General features: G+C 42.7%; 1 protein-coding gene and 1 long non-coding RNA gene across 6 annotated transcripts in view; one reads left to right on the forward strand and one right to left on the reverse strand.

Annotated features, from left to right (window-relative positions):
• Nucleotides 1-32: 32 nt before the first annotated feature.
• Nucleotides 33-19,781, forward strand: LOC138419815 (uncharacterized). 2 transcript variants are annotated; one of them, XR_011249082.1, is made up of 5 exons: nt 33-320; nt 1,401-1,537; nt 5,478-5,603; nt 17,215-17,329; nt 18,165-19,781. It is a non-coding gene; the product is annotated as an uncharacterized lncRNA (long non-coding RNA). The 2 variants fall into 2 exon arrangements; XR_011249083.1 differs by having other exon boundaries at nt 99-471.
• The window catches only part of CSNK2A2 (casein kinase 2 alpha 2), a 36,058-nt gene continuing 22,076 nt past the window's right edge, over nt 6,031-20,012 (reverse strand). Inside the window, exons 6-12 of one of the 4 annotated variants that reach the window (XM_069552909.1) lie at nt 16,759-16,842; nt 15,843-15,953; nt 15,479-15,580; nt 14,544-14,644; nt 13,582-13,730; nt 12,065-12,158; nt 6,031-6,473 (exon numbers count right to left, since the gene is read on the reverse strand). In XM_069552909.1, the coding sequence (XP_069409010.1) occupies nt 12,082-12,158; nt 13,582-13,730; nt 14,544-14,644; nt 15,479-15,580; nt 15,843-15,953; nt 16,759-16,842 (624 nt within the window). In that variant the 3' untranslated portion in view covers nt 6,031-6,473; nt 12,065-12,081. Of the gene's footprint in view, nt 6,474-7,906; nt 12,159-13,581; nt 13,731-14,543; nt 14,645-15,478; nt 15,581-15,842; nt 15,954-16,758; nt 16,843-20,012 lie in introns of those variants that run through there. The other 3 variants (XM_069552907.1, XM_069552906.1, XM_069552908.1) reach the window with 3 other exon arrangements.

Below are 20,012 nucleotides of genomic sequence, written 5' to 3' on the forward strand. Positions count from 1 at the left end.
CGGACTTCCTGTTCCGTTCGCTCTTAAGCCCCGCCCTGGTGCCGCCTCCTTGGGAAAAGAACGCCCTTGCCGAGGGACTATTTTCCCATCGTTGTCCCAGAGCCGCTTTTAGAAAGCGGAAGGATACAGGATAATAGAATGGGTTAGCACCTGCGTGGTGTCAAGGGAACCTGGACGGGATGGAGTCTAAGGGCGTGGAAGGCCAGGTTCCGCCCACTAGGGGCTAGGAGGAGTTACAAGCGGGAGAAAAGTGGGGAAAGGCAGGACCTGGTGTCCTGAGACTAACAAATAATTGCTTGTTGGCCGAGTACAGGATAAGGGTAAGCAGCTAACCAGTATTGCGCAGTAAGTGTGCTAAACGCCGTGTGGGCATCATTGCTTTAATTATTGACCGGGTCGCTATGAATATGCAGCATAACCCGCGGAATGAAGTCAAAGCAATCCTTGAGGAAAAGTTACCACCTTAAACAGGTGATTAGAAACAAGAAGGTCTGAACATTAAATGCAGAAATTAATGCAATTAAAATAAAGTTGGTTGAGTTGAATCAACAGCTGTTATTATTTTTTTTTAATCAATTCTTAGAACTGTTTTAAAAAGACATAAACTGTGATATTTCAAGTGTGGAAGAAACATCAAATGTTGGAAACCAACATTCACTGAGCCTCTGGTGTATGAACTTCCAGTCCCTCTGATTCCAGCTTTCCTTCCAGGCTCCATGTCAGTCAGCCTACAACATTCTCTTCTCCTGTTAACCTGCTACCCTGGGTAAAGTCCAAATCCTGTTCCATATTTAAAGTCTTCAGAACTCACCAGGTGGGGCATCCAGGCTTTGTGGTGCCTGCTGTGATCAGGCTTCTCCGGTGCCTCAGGGGTGAAGAATCCTGCAATGCAGGGGCCATTGGAGACTTGAGTTAGTTGTCTGAATCAGGAAGATCCCCTGGAGAAGGATTCTTGCCTGGAGTATCCCATGGACAGAGGAGACTGGCAGGCTATAATCTATAGGGTCTCAAAGAGTCAGACATGACTAAAGTGACTTAGCATGCACACACTGACCACTTCTATTTAAGACAGCTTTGTAATATCATTTTGTAATTAAGAGAATAGGATATTTGAGTCTTAATCATGACTGATAGAAGGATTCATAAAACATGCAACTTTACCCACATATGTGCTGCTGTTTGTACTAGTAGTACTGCTCCTTATTTGTGCCCTCCAAACACAGGGATTGATCAATTCTATTTTGCATGAGTCTGTTTTTTTTTTTTAAGTTTAAAAAGGAGAAAAAACATGTGATATGTCTAACTATATCACCTGCATTATTGACTTTATTTCTGATGGGAAGGAAATTCTGTTTTGATCCAGCTTTGATGAGACTCAAATCTTCTGCTTACCTTTGCAGATTTTACAAAATCATATGAACTACTTGAATAAATTTCTAAGGCCCCTGCCAGGGCCTTGGAAGGGACCCAACAAGATTAATCAAGCAAGCTGATGGAGAAAATGAAAGTGCTTGCTTCTCTTAACTACTCATTCTCAGTGAGTATCCACGTGAAAACTGTTCAGTTTTTCCTTATGTGGGGGGGTTCAAAGTTTACTATGATTATGGCCTTGGCTAAGATGATTTGATGATATGATCAAAGATATGGAGGACATAAGTGAGTTTGTTTGCTCCTATTGTAGACTTGATTTTGGCAAGCTCCTTCCAGGGGCAGACTGTGTCTTCTGGGCACACATCCCCTCACCTACCACAGTACCAGCATGACAGATACACAATGAATGGATGGATGAATGGATTAGTGCTAAATGGTTACCTCTGATATTGCCTTCTTTTCAAAGTAATGTAGAACAGATTTAACCTAAACCACAGATGTCTCTCACAGAAACATGCGTTAAACACTATACAGTCAACCCTTGACAAGCGCACGGGTTATTAAGGTCACCAATCCACTCCAGCAGTCAAAAATCGGTGTGTAACTTATAGTTGTCCCTCTGTATAGATTGCTTCCTCCATGTCCCCAGTTCTGCATTCTCAGATCCAACCAACTTTGGATCATGTAGTATTTGTTATTGAAAAAAATCAACATAAAAGTGAACCCTGTAGTTCAAATCCAAGTTGTTAAGGGTCAACTCTATTTCTTCAAGATTGTTTTCTCTTCATCAAGAAAGCTAAGGACTAAATACATGAAAAATCTTGATATGTTGCTTTCGTCAACGATTATGATTAGAGCAAGGTGGATGAGTCAGTTGGTGGTAATTCCGATCTAAGTAGTGTATGCAGAAGCTCAACTGATGTTAGTCAGGCCATTAAAAGATGCAGAGGAGGTGAAAGTAAAGTAGCTGCACGAGGTAAAAGATAGGAGGTGGTCTTGAGAATCCCATTACTATTACTATAGGATTGGCCACAATTTTCGTCCGGGTTTTTCATACATTAGCTTGTATGGGAAAACCCCAAATGAACTTTTTGGCCAACCCAGTATGAGCTGGAGGGTAGAACCACTGCAGAAGCAGCAACCAATTCTGCGCCAGCCCAGAATCTCTGACCATGAACGAATTAGAGTCCTGTGTTTAGACAGAATATCTCACCTGGTGGCATAGGTGTCAAAACACTCACAAGATTATGGGAAGTAAATCAAATACACAATGTCAGTAATCCATGTCAAACAGAGGAATACAGTTCTGATTATTGTGATGTTTTGTTGTTTAAGATATTTGAAATAGTTAAACCATTTAAAGGATTAGAGGATCTGGCACTTCAAATTTAATTTGAAATGCTTAAAGGAATTTGAAACTAGACCTGTAATTATAATTTTAAAATGCTATGCAAGTTTAATTAAGTTTATAAACAATGTTTAAAAGATTTTGATTGATTAAATCTATGAGTTTAGACTTAGATATGTTAGTGTTTGAATGCTTAGGAAGATTTCAGCAGATTTTAGGTCTTTCATATTAACTATGGGAAGTGTTTGTGCAAATCAAACAGATTAAATATGTGGTTTACTTTCAATCTGTCTAAGGAAACTAGATTAAGTATGTGGGTAATGTGTATGGTTTAACCCTGAAGTCCCCAACCTCTGGGCCTCAGATCAGTATGGATACCTCCTGTCAGATCAGTGGTAGCATTAGATTAGAAATAAAGTGCACAAAAAATGCTCTTGAATCATCCGGAAACCACCTCTCACCCCCACCTCAACACCACCCCCTCAACCCCTGGTCCATGGAAAAATTGTCTTCCATTAAACTGGTCCCTGGTGCCAAAAATTTGGGGGACTGCTGGTTTAACCCATTAAGTTTTGAATTAATTGAACATCAATCAAAGATGAACCAAAATAAATGTTCAGATTTACATATAAAACCAAGCAGTTGGTAGTTGTAACAGGATTTGTAAAGACATAAGACAAATTAGACTTTTAATCATACAATTTAATAACTAAGATATTTTTTTAAAAACCACCTGGAACTGTAAAAATCCCTTTTAGTGCACAAAAGCCCTAGTTACTTGTGAAAAACCAGTGGATAGCATCTATTCATGTCCATCTGAGACCAGAACTCCAAGCACCTGGCCAGTAAAGGACACAAGGGACTTGCCTCACACTGTAAGGCAGTTTGTTCTTCACCCCTCCTTGCTGATGGGAATGGGGAGGTATAGAGACGAGATGAGGAATTGTGCCTGGACAGTCCCCGTAGCTGGGAGCAAAGATGGAAGAGCACCTGAATGACTGGGGTGCTCAACTGGTAGACCGCTGAATCCTAGCTCCAGCGGTTATATCCGAAGACATTGGTAAAAGAGCCAGTGCTGGACAGATGAAGCTCCTGCTAATCTCAGAAAGAAGTTCAAAGGGGACTGTGTTGGGACTCTGCACGTTTTTGTTATTTTTGAAAACTTGTTTTTAAACTTACGTACACTTACGTAAAACTTACAAAACTTACATACACTTAAAAAACTTATGTAAAAGTGTACATTTTAGTACACTTTTGGGTGTGGTTTTGACAAAGTCATATAACCATCACCATGTTTAGGATACATCGCCCTCAAATTCCCTCATGCTGTCTGTCCCTTTGCAGTCAAGCCCCCCAACCCCGCAACCCCCCAACCTTAACCCTTGGCAATGTGGGTCCATTCTCCATACCAACAGCTTTGCCTCTTCTGTGCCTATGTGCATGCTAGGTTGCATCAGTCGTGTCCCACGAGGCTCCTCTGTCCATAGGATTCTCCAGGCAGGAATACTGGAGTGTGTTGCCATGCCCTCCTCCAGGGGAACTTCCCAGCGTAGGGATCAAATCTTTGTGTCCCTCATCTCCTGCACTGCAGGCAGATTCTTTACCACCGAGCCACCAGGGAAGCTTCTTTTTCCTTAATGTCATATAAATAGAATCATCCAGCCTTTTGATACTGGCTTCTGCACTTAGAACAATGCATTTGAGATGCACATTAAAGTTTGCAGAAGATTCTGCGAAGAGTTGCTCATGCATTCCACCACCCAGCCCCCTCTGGCCAGGAATATTTTAAAACATTACTACCTCTCTGCATTCTTACTTTTGAAGTCTTCTCCATAGCATTTCAAACATTATAAGGTATCCGTTTTTCATATTTAAGATAACTTTTCCTTGTACTTTTTTGGGAAAAGAACTTTAGAATTTGATTCTGAAATTATGTGATTATTTCATGATTGTCTGTGACTCATCATTAATTATCATGAGAAAAATAACATTTTAAAATTTTTATTTCTTGGCTGTACTGCAAGGCACATGGGATCTTAGTTCCCTGCCCAGGGATTGAACCCACTTCCCCTACATTGGAAGTTTGGAGTATAAACCACTGGAGCAACCATAAAATTCCTGAAAAAAATATTTTTAAAAGCAAATACTGAATTCTCAGTTCACAGGATTGGAGTAACATTTAGTTACACTTATTATTATTTTGCAACTTTCTATATTAGAGCCAACACCCCTTCTTCAAGTCTCAAATATCCAGTAGGTTCCTGGAAAGTTCATAGACCCTGGGCATGCCTGACAGAGCCCAAGAATTCCATAGCTTAAGGCATCATGATGCCAGCTTACACCAGTAAGAGAAGGGAACAGAAGACTGCTTTTTCTGAACAATGCCCTTCCTAAAATAAATATAGAAAAAGATATGGCACAGTAATTCTTTTTTTTAAGATCTCACAAACATACAGATTGTGTAAAAATATTGTGCAAATTTGTTCATTGCAGCAATACTGGCAATAGTATTGGTAAGAGTCTATCCATAAAGGACTGCTTCAACTATGGTACATTACACAATGGAATAATATACAGCCACAAAAAGGGGGGAGGTATATCTATACATGCTAGCAGTGAAAGCACAAGTTGCAGAAAAAGAATGTGAAATCGACCTTTCTGATAAAAGCCATTGTAATTTTAGTGTTAGTAAATGCATAGAAAAAAATTGAAAGGTACACATCAAATTTGACTGTGGTTTCATTTTCTCCCTGAACAGACATGTCTGGAGCTCCTGTTCCATTTTCTTTCACCTTTGAAGGGCTGCTTCTTCTCTCAGGAGGCTCTGAACCGAAGATCTGACCCCTTCCCCACCTTGAGACAACAAACTGAACCAGCCTCCAAGGTCAGATGCTTTTTCTGAAGTAGGGGGCCAGGGTGGATAGGATTTGGGGATGGAATGGAATATTGAAACATGCGCAGTAGAAAGCAAAGCAGGGATTAAGGCAGCTTCCTGAGTTCATGAGAGATAACGTCTACCTGTCACCTTAACGGCTGGGTGACTCACCTGCTTTGGAAGGAGCGGTCTAGGGAGATGAATGCTTTCGAGGCAAGGCCCGCTTTCCTGGCTCGCCACGTCTTGCTGGAATCACCTGCAGTGCCCCATCACCAAGACGGGTTCACATACCTCTTTCATTTCTCATCTGTCCTGGAAACTGCCCTCCTCCCTCTGGCTAGAACCTGGCTCAAACACTCTTCTATCTCGCTCTGTTCCTCTGTAGCCATGGGGGTCTCATTTAATGGCCCTTTCCACACTGAAAACTCACCATACGTTTCTTTTAAAACCTTTTATTCAATAATATATACTTTTAAAATTATAATATGTAACCGCCCGTCATGCCACATACGCCCCGTGCCCCCACTGGAGTCTGGTCGGCTGGTTAATGTGGTCTGCTGGAAAAACAGGTGGCCACGGGACGAACCAGGGAGCGGGGGAGCAACAGTAACCAACAACCATTTCGCATACCCTTCACATTTCCCATGCTTTCTGGGTCAGGAGGAAGTCAACAGGAAGCCAAAGGCGTGAGAACCTTTTACATTCGGAAGTGAGGTTTGATATACGGTGGTGGGCTGCCCTTCGGTTGGTCTAGTTCGTGCTCGCCAAACCTGCCACCGTTTTGTGTCTGCTCACGGAACGTGATCTCTCTACACACGTTAAGACGTTTGATTTGGTTCTTGTTCTGCTTATGGAAAAGTGGGAGGAACAGCAACAGACCTGGGGAGAGACGGGAGGAGGGGAAAGACGGCATTAATCAATCTGACTGGGTGTGAAGAGAGGCCTCCACTGGCAAGTGGCTCCCTTCTGGGGAGCGCTGGAAATAGTCTACAAGCCTGACTTGCATGTGGCACTATGTGGAAAACCAGGTAAGGACTGACTGGTTTCAGGTTTCAACTAGTGCCCTTTCCCATCACCACTTACAGAGGCAGTCTTGGCCCCTCCTCTGCTCTCAGGTCCAGGATGCTCATCTAGAAGCATCACTCTTGACCACCTTGGGCGAGCCCAAGCTGCAAGTTCAGTAGCCCAGCTCCAGAGTCCTCATTAGAACTGACCTGGTTTACTCAGGATGTCTTTGGACCGAGAATCAGATGACTGTTTACACAGGGAAAGGCCCCAGATGAATAAAGAGCAAAACGGGAGCTCAAGTATTTTTAACTCTCCCCTGGAAGTGGCTATCTGGCATGGCCTGAAAACCTTGTTCCTCTTGCCATGTCCAGCACCAGAGGGTGGGTGGTTGAGATGCCAGTGGAATTCTAGAAGCAGCATCTCAGAATGGTACCACAGCAGTAATGGAAGGGACAGTGCACCTGGGAAGCTGTCATACAGAATCATCTCATAACCCACTTTCTTTGGATACAGTAAGGGTTCAACTGCTTAGTGTTTGAGAAAGGCTGCATGGTGCATAGGCCAAGAAAGAAATGACTCTTCAGCAAATGATTTTCAAGTGTCCAATTCCATCAAGGGAGCATGAGAACAAGGGCACTAACAAGACTCCACTGGCCACACAACAGCACGTGCCTGCCTGAGTTGCAAGGAATGGGGCTGGGGAGGTTTTCTTTCATAAATGCAGAAAACTGCCACAAAGGTTAAAGTTGTGCAGCGAATAGTCAACCCCAAGCAGCAGGTTCTGAGTTGTGCCTGAATTCAGGAGCAAGTACCAAGAAATAGGACTGTCCCCATACCACCCTAGTTCCACCACTTCTGCTAAAGGAGTCTTCACACCAAGGTGATTAACTGTAACCGCCCACCCACACATCTTCTCAATTCCAGGGTTATTCTTCCTCTCCCCCAAAAGACAGGAAGTACAAGCTTAAGGTCCTCTTATGGCAGTGGCTTGTGTCCCACTTGGCAAGGCTGGTGATTGTCAGCATTTTTATTTATGAAAACAGGATTTCACATGATGTTTTTCTTTCCTCTAAAGGGCAGCAGCATAGAAATTACACATCAGTCATCTAGTGATACAAAGTGGTGGTCAACGGTGTACTAAAATACTCTTTAGTAAAGGATCACAACCCAGGCAGTGTTGCTTTTCTGCAAACAGGAGACAGTCGGCTCCGTGGTTCTGGAAGGTTTTTTCAAGCTTTCCACTGGGTGTCAAGATTTCTGTCCCAACCTCTTAGTCACCATTTACAGCAAGAAAAGCCAGCAAGTGAAAAACTGTTAATTTATTGATTCAGTGAACTTAAAAAAAAAAACAATCCCCAATACATGCAGTTCAGGATTAAGTATCACATTTGCAGCACATTGTTGAGTCTCTACATGAAAGTATGTATCACCTGTATAATCCCATTCCATCACTTCCCCCAGCCTCTGTAATACCTGGTTGGGGTTATTTCCATTGACACATCCATATAGCTCCAAAGCATTTATTACTGGTTTTGAGCCAGATGTTTCCTCGCCACCTACCCTCCCCTCATCCCCACCCTGGGGTTAACTTTTTAATGGCAAGATGTCACTCAGTCATAGATTTATTAAGCTCACTGACACACTTTGGCTTCTTGTCTGCTCATATGGACCCTGCTTTTGCTTTTGGGTTTACATCTCAATGGCCTTGACTCTCATCAGTTACTATCCACTCCTATTCATGTGCAGGAGGGCAGGTTGCTTTCTCCTGTGTATGCTTGTGCAGTAACACAGGTTTCTAGATGAATCATTAACCTGAACTGGCATTAAAGGAGACTGTCGACGGGGCTCTCTCAGATCCATTTCAATGCATATATAAAAATTCTTCCAATTGTTTGTGTCCCAAAATGATTTTGCTTCCATCCTCATCACAGCAGCACCTGGGAGAAGCTAAGTCATTTCCCTGAGTAGGCGCAGGCGGAGGCCCACGGCCGCGGGCTCTCTCTGGGACTCAGCACCTGCCTCGAGAGCACCACCGTGTGGTCCTGCTGGAACCAACCCGTGGGGGCGTGCCCATCTCAGGGCGTGTTCCAGAACTTGAACTCTGTGCCCTGCCTTGCTTTCACCCCTCAAAAGTCATGTTCCTTCCTCTCAAGATCTACCTTTGCACTGTTTTATTTTTAAACGGATTCCCTGTCTTCTTTAAACAACCCCCTCTCCCTGCCCCAAGGATTACAAACTCTTCTGTCTCCTCTAAGCAATCAGATGGAGAGTACCTTCCTTCTCTGCAAGGGAATACACATGCTTTGAGCCTCACGAGTACTGGTGTGCTGAAGAATGCCTGTGAGGGGGCCCAGCAGAGGGACCGATGTCCACGCGCCTCCTGGAACGGGCACTGACACCCCTCTGAGTGCTAAGAACTGGGAATGCTTGGTCTGCATTACACACTCTATGTGCACTGCTCCCGCCCAGTCACCCACGCTGGCTAGCACAGGAGAGGGGTGGGCCAGCTGACAGGATCCTGGGGAGTGAGCTGCAAGCAAACCTGATCAAAGCCTTAGCACTTCATCAGCTCTGCTCTCACCACGGGACTTCTCAGCTGAAGCCAAACCTTGCAGTTAGGCCCACTTGTGGCCACCAACCTCTGATACACCCATCTGTTATTTGGCACAGGAACCTTCTGTTCTCGCCACGCCAGGTCTATGTTCTTGAACATAGGCAGTACCTGAGATGACAGTGTAACACTACCCTGTTCCCCACATTATTTTTGCTTTTCTTTAGGAAACAGTAAATCCTTATCTTAGGCACTTTTAACCTGTTATAAGGTAATGAAGCAAACAAAATGTCTAATGAAAATTACTGAGATGAATTTAAGAAATAATATGCTAACTGGAAAGGATACTGGGTGGGTGAATCTACCATAGCTTTGTCTAGATATAAGACTAGACTCACACATACACACACACACACTCTCATCTGTCTTTTGAATTTTCCAAGACTGCTTCCTAATCCAGGAAAAGACTAAAATCTCAGGGGAGCTAGGTCCATCTGCACACAAAATGGTTTTGGAGCTAGGAAAAGAGGAAAGGTCTGGACTAGACTCAGTTCAGTTTGGGAAAGAACCAGTCATAGTCTGCCGGCCACAAGTTGGGTGTCAAGACCAGTCTTGGAAAGGAGTGAGCATTTTAAACTCAGTTATGCTTTATGTCTAAGGCATGAACAGAGGTAAAAAGTAGCGGTGGCGAAAAAGTAAATTGTATGCATAAAATGGAAAAATTACTCCTTTGCCAAGCTGTAGCCACAGAACCTGAGGACAGGCAGGTGAGCTGTGTTTGCACATACTACATCCTGATGAGGAGAGAAAGGCAGAAGTCAGTCACCTGACCCTTCTCCGGATGCTTTTATTGCCTCTGGGGAACTCAAGCAAAAGAAGCAGGGTTACTACTTCATCAAGACTCTTCAGCGGGCTCGCCCTGCCTGGTCCAGACAGGTGACTTAAAGAAAAAGAGAAGAGTGAGGGAAGGGAATGGACAACAAAAGAAGAGATGGGTGGGGCAGGAAAGACACACAGCGGCACATCTCCCTAATAAATAATAAGCAACAGCTCGGTGTTGCCTAGAAGGGCACATCAGAAGGTGTCTGACAATCCGAAACACTTGAGTGTTGCTGCCTGCCGTGTCAATATAGGTTCAGCCAAGAAGTGCTGTCTTGTTTCTCATTTTCAGGTAGAACAAATGTGTACATTAATATACAGGACGTGCAATGAAGGCAGGAAGCACTGGTTTGAGAACCTTAACTGAATGCATTTCCTGGCTTTGGGATCTTGTTTTATTTGTATTTTAAGTTCCCACTGACCAAATGACAAAAATAGAATCTACATTTAGAGATAGGACCTGCTACCAATACCAATACAATTTTATTGGAATATGGAATGTAAACAGATGCTTTCAAACAATCAATCTAACCTTATAAAAATGTATGGCATTATTAAATAGTTAATAAAGAAATCCTAAAGTGTGATGTGGTGGTAGACACCTTGAGCTCTAGCCCAGTGTGAGAGGTCCCCACAGTTGTGGCATGGCTCTGCAGCTGGGGTCAGGGGGCTGCGTGCAAACCATGCTGATAACAGGTCCCCAGAGTAACATCAGCCCCCATTTTTTAAATCTTCTTAAACAAAATACAGCTTCCTTTGCTTAACATGAAGGCTAGCACAATGGATCCCAATCTTTGACACTTGTCCCAGCAGCTCCACTACCTTCCCCAAGTCCCTTGTATGTTACTGTCTCTGGTCGCTTGGGTTATGGGTGGCCCTGCCCACATAATGCCAGTTTCTGCACGTGAGAAAGACTTTTCTTTGCCAACACATTCATGTATACCTATCAGAGCTCAAAAATCCAGATTACCCTGATTATAGAGGGAAACTGTTTCTCATGGGGATAAAAAGGGGTAAAGGGTAGGAAAGGAGGACTTTCCCTCCCCTGCCACCCAATTTGTCTTTCCTGAATAAATTCTAATAGGATGTTTTTATCCTCCCTCCCTGAAGACTGACTTTCCAGCTTTAGTCATAGTTGTGAACAAAAAATCTTTGTTTCAGAGATGTGCATTAAAATAGGTGCACATACAGGGATGTGCTGGGAAATGAAGTTTTCCTTAAAAGACTGGAAAAAGAAAAAAGCTACATGAAAAAAATAGCAACAAGATTTTAAGGTTAGGCAAATCAACGAAGGTTACAGTAAGCTCCAAGTTATGCAACTTAGCATTCAACTTTTGATGGAACAGATGGACCTGTCCGAGGCATCACAAGGTTTAAAGTAATGCCTCCTGACATCAAATGGGACTCTGGTGAGAGTGACTGCAGTTTGCTCCCAAATGAATACACTTAGAAGAAAACGGCAGGGATGAGGTACATTTCCCAGAGAGCTCATGTCATTTAAAAAAAAAAAAAAGGAAAAAAATACATAAAACATGAATCTGTAAAAGAGTTTAGAAAAAAAAGAACACTGTCACTGTTTTAGTATCTCCTTTTCATAAATGAGGCTGGTGTGTCAGTTCAGACTGCTGACATTTTGCTAAAACTTGAGCCTGAATCTCACCAAAGGAAACCCAGACCACAGTGGAATAGATAGGAAGTCAGATATTCAGAGCTTGTTGACTTCAACAGGTTAATTCAACAGTGGTCTCCTGTTAAATAAAGGAAATGTACAACAACTCCGAGTCTCTCATCTCCCATGCATTCCAAAGGGAGAGTCCCCCTCAGATTCTCAACTATGTGCATCGTCAGGCTGCCCAATGGCAGCTCCCTGTAGACTAGTGCTGGGGAGTTTCTTTTTGACAGACTTTTAGGTCTTTACTCTTCTTTGCGTTTAGAAGGAATGGCTAGAATCTCTTTTTATCACACTGTAGTTTTCCTTCAAGGTTTGTGTTTGGTTGGTCGGTCTTATTGGCAAGCATCAGTGCTGCATTACCCGTCGCTTTCCAGCCTTCACCGGGCCGCCGTGAGACCACTGGGAAGCACAGCGTTGTCCGCACAAGGCTGGGACTGCTCCTTCACCACAGGGTCTGCAAGAAACCAGGAAGACATTCAGCAGGGGCAGGACCAGCTGGGCTAGGGCTGGGGCAGACCCCACGGCAGACCCAACCTTCCTCAATGAGGCAGAAACACAGGAAACCAGGGCTGAGAGGGCAACAGAGGTCACAGATGCTGAGAGATGACTGGGAGATGCTCTCACAGTCAGCTCATAGCTCTTCAGAGTACAAGTGCAACTGCTGAGATTTAGGGAAAAGAGAGGCACAGAAACACCCACTGTCCACTGTTCAAAATTTCTACTGATTTTCTTATGTGTTATTTTCCTTGAATACTAATGACATATCCAACTCCTTATTTCTTCAAAGTACGTGTGATAATAAACACTTCAGAGAATGCAAAGGGTGAATAAAAGGAACCATTAGAAGATCTATGGATTTTAAGCAACAGCATAAAAAATTTTTTTGGAAGTATACCATGTATTTGGAAAAGCAGACAGATCATGATTTGTATAATATAAACATCAGTGTTCTTAATCCAATCAAACTCAGAGGGTAAAAATAGCTTTCTGTGATGGAACCTGGAGAGACGACATCCAGTTGCACTTGAAGAATGAAGAGTAAGATTTTTTTTAAATCTGCTTTCGACTACAGTTCATGGGCAAGCAGGCGCACAACCAGAGAGCATGAATTCTTTGGGCAAGATTTACTTAATCTCCAGAGGGGAAAAAAAGGAGGAGGAAAGATATCGAGGAAAGATAGCGTACTGGTTAAGCAAGAGACAGGCTGAAAGGTCTAATCTTGCTTCAGAGAGAAAACTACAACAGGTCACTTAACCTCCCTTATGCTCAAGTCTCCTCTGTGACTGGACTAAATGACCTCACATTGTCTCTAATGAAAGTCTCGGACATACTTTATCAGAGGGAGAATCACATGCATGAAGATAAATAAGCAGTCACATAAACTGAATATACAGACATACTTCAAAGTGAGACCTAAGAAGTCAGTAATATAGATAGAATCTTAGTGAGGTCTTTCCATACTTGCTATCCTTTCCTCAAATTCCTTGTATTTAACTAACTTCCTTCTTTAAAAATATGCTATGATCACCTTATTATTTTCAACAAGTCACTTGTTTTTTTGGAGGGGAAAAAATCTTTGATTAGGTTTCTACACAAATGTATATATTTTAAAACTAAATTTTAGATACTTCTGATCTATCAACTTGGGGGTCACAGGCAATGGTCAAACAGACCTGACTCAGGGGAACTATAGCAACGAACAAGCAAACACCTGTGAGCATCAAAAAACAGATCTGCAGAGTTATTTTAAGAGTCTAGAATGAATGGGGCCAAAACCCAAGGACAATTCATCCAAATTTCCAGAATTCTCTCGTCTGGCCTCAAAGATAGAAGGTGGAAGAATTTCCCTTTGACAAGCCAGGCCCCTGGAGACTCACAGAAGTATGGGTGCTCCATGGCCTCTTTGGCAGTCAGTCTCTGTTGATGGTCATATCGCAGAAGTTTGTCCAGAAGATCTAGGGCCTCAGGGCTGACGAGGTGTCTATTCTCACTATGGATAAAATTTTCCCAGCGTTTCCGTGAATGTCTGAGAAGAAAAGTAAAGCATTAGTATTCTGAGATTAAATATCACAAAAATCCTTTTTAGGGCTAAAGCCAGCAAGTCTTAGAGTACTGCACTGATTACAAGCTGGTTAAACCTCACTGTTATTCGTACCACTTGTCACACCCCTACCCACCAGCACCCTCAAAACAAAACAGTACTCTGAGATGGATACATAATTAATTAAAATATCTAAATTTGGTGCAAAATTTGTGGAACCTTTCTAGATAATGTTTTATGCGTCAGGCTTTGAGTCAATTCTGGGTGAGGCATGAAGTAGGTGAGTAATCTTTATTGTTTAGCAGATATATTTAGAGAGCTGGCCGCAGAAACATGGAGGCTCCATAAAATTACTCTCTGAAAATCGTCAACACAACATTTACTTCTCAACACCACTGTACTGTATCTGAAAATATGCTTTAAAACTTGCTCTTACAGAAAATCCATTATAGAGAATAAAGAAGAAACTATAACTCTCTTATTCAAAGAAGAATCACAGCATTCTAAGATTCTGCATTAAAATAAGCAGATGCTGTTCGAGAAAGTTCTTTCCTGTGGCATGATTTTTGTCTTCCATTTTCTATTAACAGGTTATCTCTTCGAGAAGTAAAATGATTAGAAGACAGATGTAAACAATGCTAAAATAGCTTAAGTTAAAAATATATATGGCGGAAAAAAAGAATATCTCAATTCTGATATAATTAGAAAGGGGAAAGAGCTTCAGAAAGTGATTTCAGCTACCCTTTCCCCTTCTGAAATGGGATAAATTAAGAGCCTCTTTCTCTCTCTCTTACTTACTGTCCCAGAATATCGTTGAAGTGCGGATCTAGGTCTATGTGATACTTCTTCAGATACCCATACAGCTCATCTGTACCCAGAACCTTGGCAATGCGAACAAGCTGAAACACAAAACAAACTGACCAAATCACTGAGCACAGAACTCACTGGAAGCCCGCAGGGATGCTGGACCAAGGAATTAGAAGGCTTCCACATCACTACATTTCCAGGGAACAGATACAGATCTGAGCCCAGGGCAGACAGGCAGCAGACTCACGGACATGAAGTTCACATGAACGCACATTTTCAAAATGCCTTTAAAAGGATAACACAACTTATGACAATAATCTTTTAGAAGCTGGTGATTATGGGGACATAAAACCTAACACCTATGGGCTTCTCTGGTGGTCCAGTGGTTGAGAATCTGCGTGCCAGTGCGAGGAACGTGGGTTCGATCCCTGGTCCCTGAGTATCCCACATGCCATGCAGCAACTAAGCCCATAGCCACAACTACTGAGCCTGTGCTCTAGAGCCCAGGAACTGCAACTACGGAAGCCCTAGAGCTGTGCTCTGCGACAAGAGAAGCCACCACAATGAGAAGCCCGTGCACCAAAGTGACAGAGTAGCCTCCGCTCTCTGCAATCAGAGAAAGGCCATGTGCAGCAAATGAGGACCCAGCACAGCCTAAAAACAAACAAACAACAAAACCGAACGACTAGAATCTTGTACAAGGAGGTACTTAGCTCTTTTATAGACTCAGCTGGAAAGCTGGGCATAACACAGCACTGTCTGTCTCTATCTTTGGGACCATAGATAAGATTCTGTGAAATTCTTTACCCTGAAGAAAAGCTTACACTGAGTGGTATTTAGGGGCTCAACAACAGCATTCCTATCAGGATGCTATTTTCTTGGCATCTGCTCCAAAATGGATGGCAGTCAGATGGGTGTTTGCTTACCTGGTCATAGTTATCCTGTCCATGAAAGAAGGGCTCCTTTCGAAAGATCATGCTTGCTAACATACAGCCCAAACTCCACATATCCAAGCTATAATCATACATCTATGGAAATAAAGAAGGGGGTTACAAATGTCATTTTTCTGACCTGAGTTTCTAATCTTCTATAGCTATTTTAAAATTCAAAACCAAAAAAAGTAGCTGAGACAAATCCATCATTATCATTTTATCATTTTGGGGTAGAATATAGACTGGATTTTGAATATAACCAAACTGACTATAAATAAAAACCAGGAAAAAGAAAAAGCCAGGAAAAGCCCTAAGCAAATGTAAGAAGAACTCAGTGATGCCTCATTAACAGCTTTACCTGGTAGTCCACAAGGAGCTCTGGTCCCTTGAAGTACCTGGAGGCCACTCGGACATTGTACTCCTGGGCGGGATGATAGAATTCTGCCAGACCCCAGTCTATCAGTCGCAGCTATAAATATGACAGAAGCAAAGCATGTGAAGGGAGTGTCTCCAGACGCCTCTGTCTTACAACAAGGCCACATCCCATTTGATAATCTTTGGCCACATAAAAAATGTTATCAACTGCACTGGCTTTTAAAAAGGCACATGTACCTTCTGGGAACTGCTAAGAGGTCATTTCTAGAGCAGAGCACTTGGTTGGAATCTTAGTTGTTTTTCCTTAACATTTAAATTATCCTGGCTTATCACTTCTCTAGATCAATAAAGCTTAAGCTTGTCTTCTGTGCCCATAACCAGCTGCAAGTGTTAACACATCCCTCATTACTCAACAGTTTCCATTACAAGCTCTAGTCGTAACAGAAAGGGTTGGGGACATGTGCCCCACTCCAGGATTGAAGCACTGCTCTAGCTCTTCACTAATCTAACACTAGTTGATTCATTTACTCACCAGTCAGGGGCAATCAGAACTGAGGTTCAAAAACAGGAGGGCCCCATGTGTACTTTTAAGGCCAGGCAGATTGGTCTGAGGGTCATTAAGAAAGGAAGTAAAAATCACCAGCTGTAGTTTCTTTTTGAGGCCCTCTAGGAAAACCATGACCATAGCAGACAAGCGACTACAGTTAGGGTCAGCTGTCTACTTTCCTTGTGTGCTACACTTATGTGAAGTAGAAACCAACACTGGAGTCTGGAGAAATAACAGTGTCATAAGTCTGCCAAAGGAAACAGCATGGGTCTATAGAAACCACCTAGGTACTGGCCAGAGTTCGGGTCGAGCCTTCCAATGAAGGCTTGTTGCTGCCTGGCTGTAATGGTACCTTTTTCTGCTGGTGATCTATCATGACATTGTGAGGTTTCACATCCCTGTGCATGATTCCCTTGCTGTGGCAGTAATCCAGAGCCTATTAGATGAGAAAGCACAGAGAAAAGTAAGCAAACCCTCAACCACCCGTGCCCCCCAGTGCAAGTATATGCTCATTGTGACAGCTTGATTTGAACACAATCTCCCAAAGGGTAGTCTTACTGTCTGTAGTAAAAGAGAAAAAACATGCTTCAGGAGGCACCCCTTGCTCCCTGGGCACACTATGCTGGCAGCTGGTAGAAAGGGGGCTGTGGAGAGGACACCAAGGGCTATTATAGAAGTTTCTTTAAAGGGGGGATGGTATATTAATACTTATTCAGGCATTCCTCTCCTACTTGGCGCTGGTAGCAACAGACCGGCCACCTGGATTTAGAAATCATATGCTGGCTTAATTTGATGTGTTTAAAACCAGACTGAGGAACCACACTGGAGTCACTTCGCATAATAGTTCAAACAACACATGAAGGATCCACATGGACATGAAAAATGACATCCCAATCTTATCTGCAACACGGCTCGTCTTTCAGGTAAGTGTCCCATATGAGTTTTCTAGATTAACATGTCTTCTAATATTAGTATTATCCTTAAAAACAATCCTTGAGCCAGTTGGGCTTCACAAATTATGATTATGACTCTAAGGGAGAAAATTGCTTCCTATAAGATCACTGATATGGAGCTAAGTTTTTTAAATGTACAAGTCAATGGTTTTTTAGTAAATTCCTCAAGTCGTGCCACCATGACCACAATCCAGTTTTAGAATTTTTTCATCATCCCAAGAACTCCCTTAAGCTTCCAATCCTATCTGCTGCCTCCTTTCCTCTCCTCTCCTCCCAACCACTGCTCTACCACCTGTACTACAGGTCTGCCTTTTCTGGATCTTCATAAAATGAAGTGATACAATGTAAGTACTTTATCTTCTCCTATGCAGCACAATTTTCCTAAGATTTACCCATGTTGCTTTGCTGAATCCCTGGCTTCTCCCCACAAGATGCCAGCAGCATCCCTCCAATTGTGAGAACCAAAAATGGCTCCAGACATTGCCAAACGTTCTGAGGGACAAAGTGAGCCTGATTGAGGACCGCTGGGATTAGAATAGCAAGGGCACTGTACTAGGAATATATGAGCCAGAATATGACCCATACAACCAGTGCTCTAGGAATATGCAAATTTGCATTTCCCAGACACAAAAGAATATACAGTATATGATGCTTTTCACATGAAGGTCAAGAACAGGTGAAACCAAACTATGGTGGAAAAGGTGAGAACATATAATCTATGCAAGGAGAGAAATCTTCTGTAACTGCACTGTCCTATATGGTACTTCAACTTAATTTTTCTCTTTGTCTTGTTTTCTATTAACAGTGGTAGCAAGACTCAACATTGGATCTGGGGCAGTGTGTAGGGAACCAGGGCTCCTGAGGACACATCGCCCTAAACCTGAACCAGGAGCTTGGACAGGAAGCCTGAGTGAGTCACCAAGCGATCACTCTGCAGCCCTGGACCTCAGTTCCTTCAACATTTTCTACACTTCTTCTTCCCTATCCCTATTTTCCCTCGTCTTTGAGAAAACTTAGCAAGTGCTGATTCTGTCATTTTGCCCAGTCTTTGCACAAAGGAATAAACTAATTAGGACCACAATACCTAAGGTGTAAAAAATACCTGAAGAAAGCAACAGCTGAACAAATATAGTAAGGGGATGAATTCTTTTACCAAGTTCACTATTTGGCTTCCCTGTGGAGGTACTGATTGCTCTTAAATTCCTTGGGGGAATTATTTCAATTTAAAAACCTGATAGTTTCTGACCATTAGGCATGAAAGATGTTTTTCAAGTTTCATCTGGGATTCTCTGCCTCATTAGCAGAAAGTATGACCCCCACCGTGTAGTTGCTGCCTCCAGAAGGCAGAGAGGGCATCAGACACTGGGGGCCACTGAAATGACGCACCTGCAAAGATGTGTATTATTACTGTTATTGGGACGCTGTGACCTAATCTAAGGACACCTCTACATTCTTCCAGAGGTTCTTAAATTGAGATCCATGCATTCCATCCTAAAACTTTATGTAATGTTATATGTATATTTTTATATGCATGGGGGTGGCTCAGTTTTCATTAGATTCTTAGTGACCCCTGACCATAAAAAAACATTAGTCTACTCCATTGTACAAACCTTTTTAGAATTCTTAAGTTTTTACCTAGACAAACTAAAAAAGATCATTCCTTAGTCAATCAATACCATCTGAAAATTTCAGTCCTGGGATTAGTAAGTCTCCTAGAAAATCCACTCATCACCTCTCCTTGCATGTCACCGTTAATTAGCCAGGGCTAAACACGTAGGTTACAGGGTAGGTTGTCTCATATAAGAAAGGGACTATGGGGACTTCCCTGGTGGACCAGTGGTTTAGACTCCAAGCTCCCAATGCAGGAGGCCTGGGATCGATCCCTGCTCAGGGAACTGGATCCCACATGCTGCAACTAAAGATCCTGTGTGTGGTAAGGAAGGTTCCATGTGCTAAGACCCAGTGCAGCCAAATAAATAAAAAGTTTTTTTAAAAAAAGAAAGGGACTATGAGAAATGGCAAGAATAGGATGGCTGTAAAATGTCCACCATCCTTGTATGCATGTCCTTCCATGATGTAACTTAACGCTCTGCCCATGAAAAAGTGGCATCTACTACTTCACCCTTTGAATCCAGGCCTGGCCACGTGCCTTACTTTGGCCAATAGGGAATTAGCAAATGTAACAAAAGCAGAGGCTTGTAAAGAGATTACATATATCAAGGTTTGCCCTCTCTTGTTGTTGGGACTTGAGACCACCACGGGAAGTAGCCCAGACCAACTTTCTGAAGGATGAGACCTCAAGCTACACCGGCTGCTATCCCAGCCTGGACCTTCTTGCCCTAGTCAAGCTGACCCAGATCAAAAGACCCACCCATCCAATCCAGTGAATTATGGCAAATAATAAACTGTTTTCCAAAAGTCACTAAGTTTGGGGTGATTCAATATGTAATGAAAACTAATAAGCATTAATTAAACAGCAAAAAACAAAACAATTAAAAACCAAGAACCAACAAGAGTTATGAAGACAGAGATTCTAATCTGTGGTATACTGTTCCCAGTACCTCTAACCTGGCCATTTTTCTCAGGTCCACTGGAAAGTTTCTATGTAAAGATCCCACAATGAAGGTCTCAGTAAGTTACCCACCCACCCCCA

This window comes from Ovis canadensis, chromosome 14, assembly GCF_042477335.2.
Source record: "Ovis canadensis isolate MfBH-ARS-UI-01 breed Bighorn chromosome 14, ARS-UI_OviCan_v2, whole genome shotgun sequence".
Taxonomy (NCBI): domain Eukaryota; kingdom Metazoa; phylum Chordata; class Mammalia; order Artiodactyla; family Bovidae; genus Ovis; species Ovis canadensis.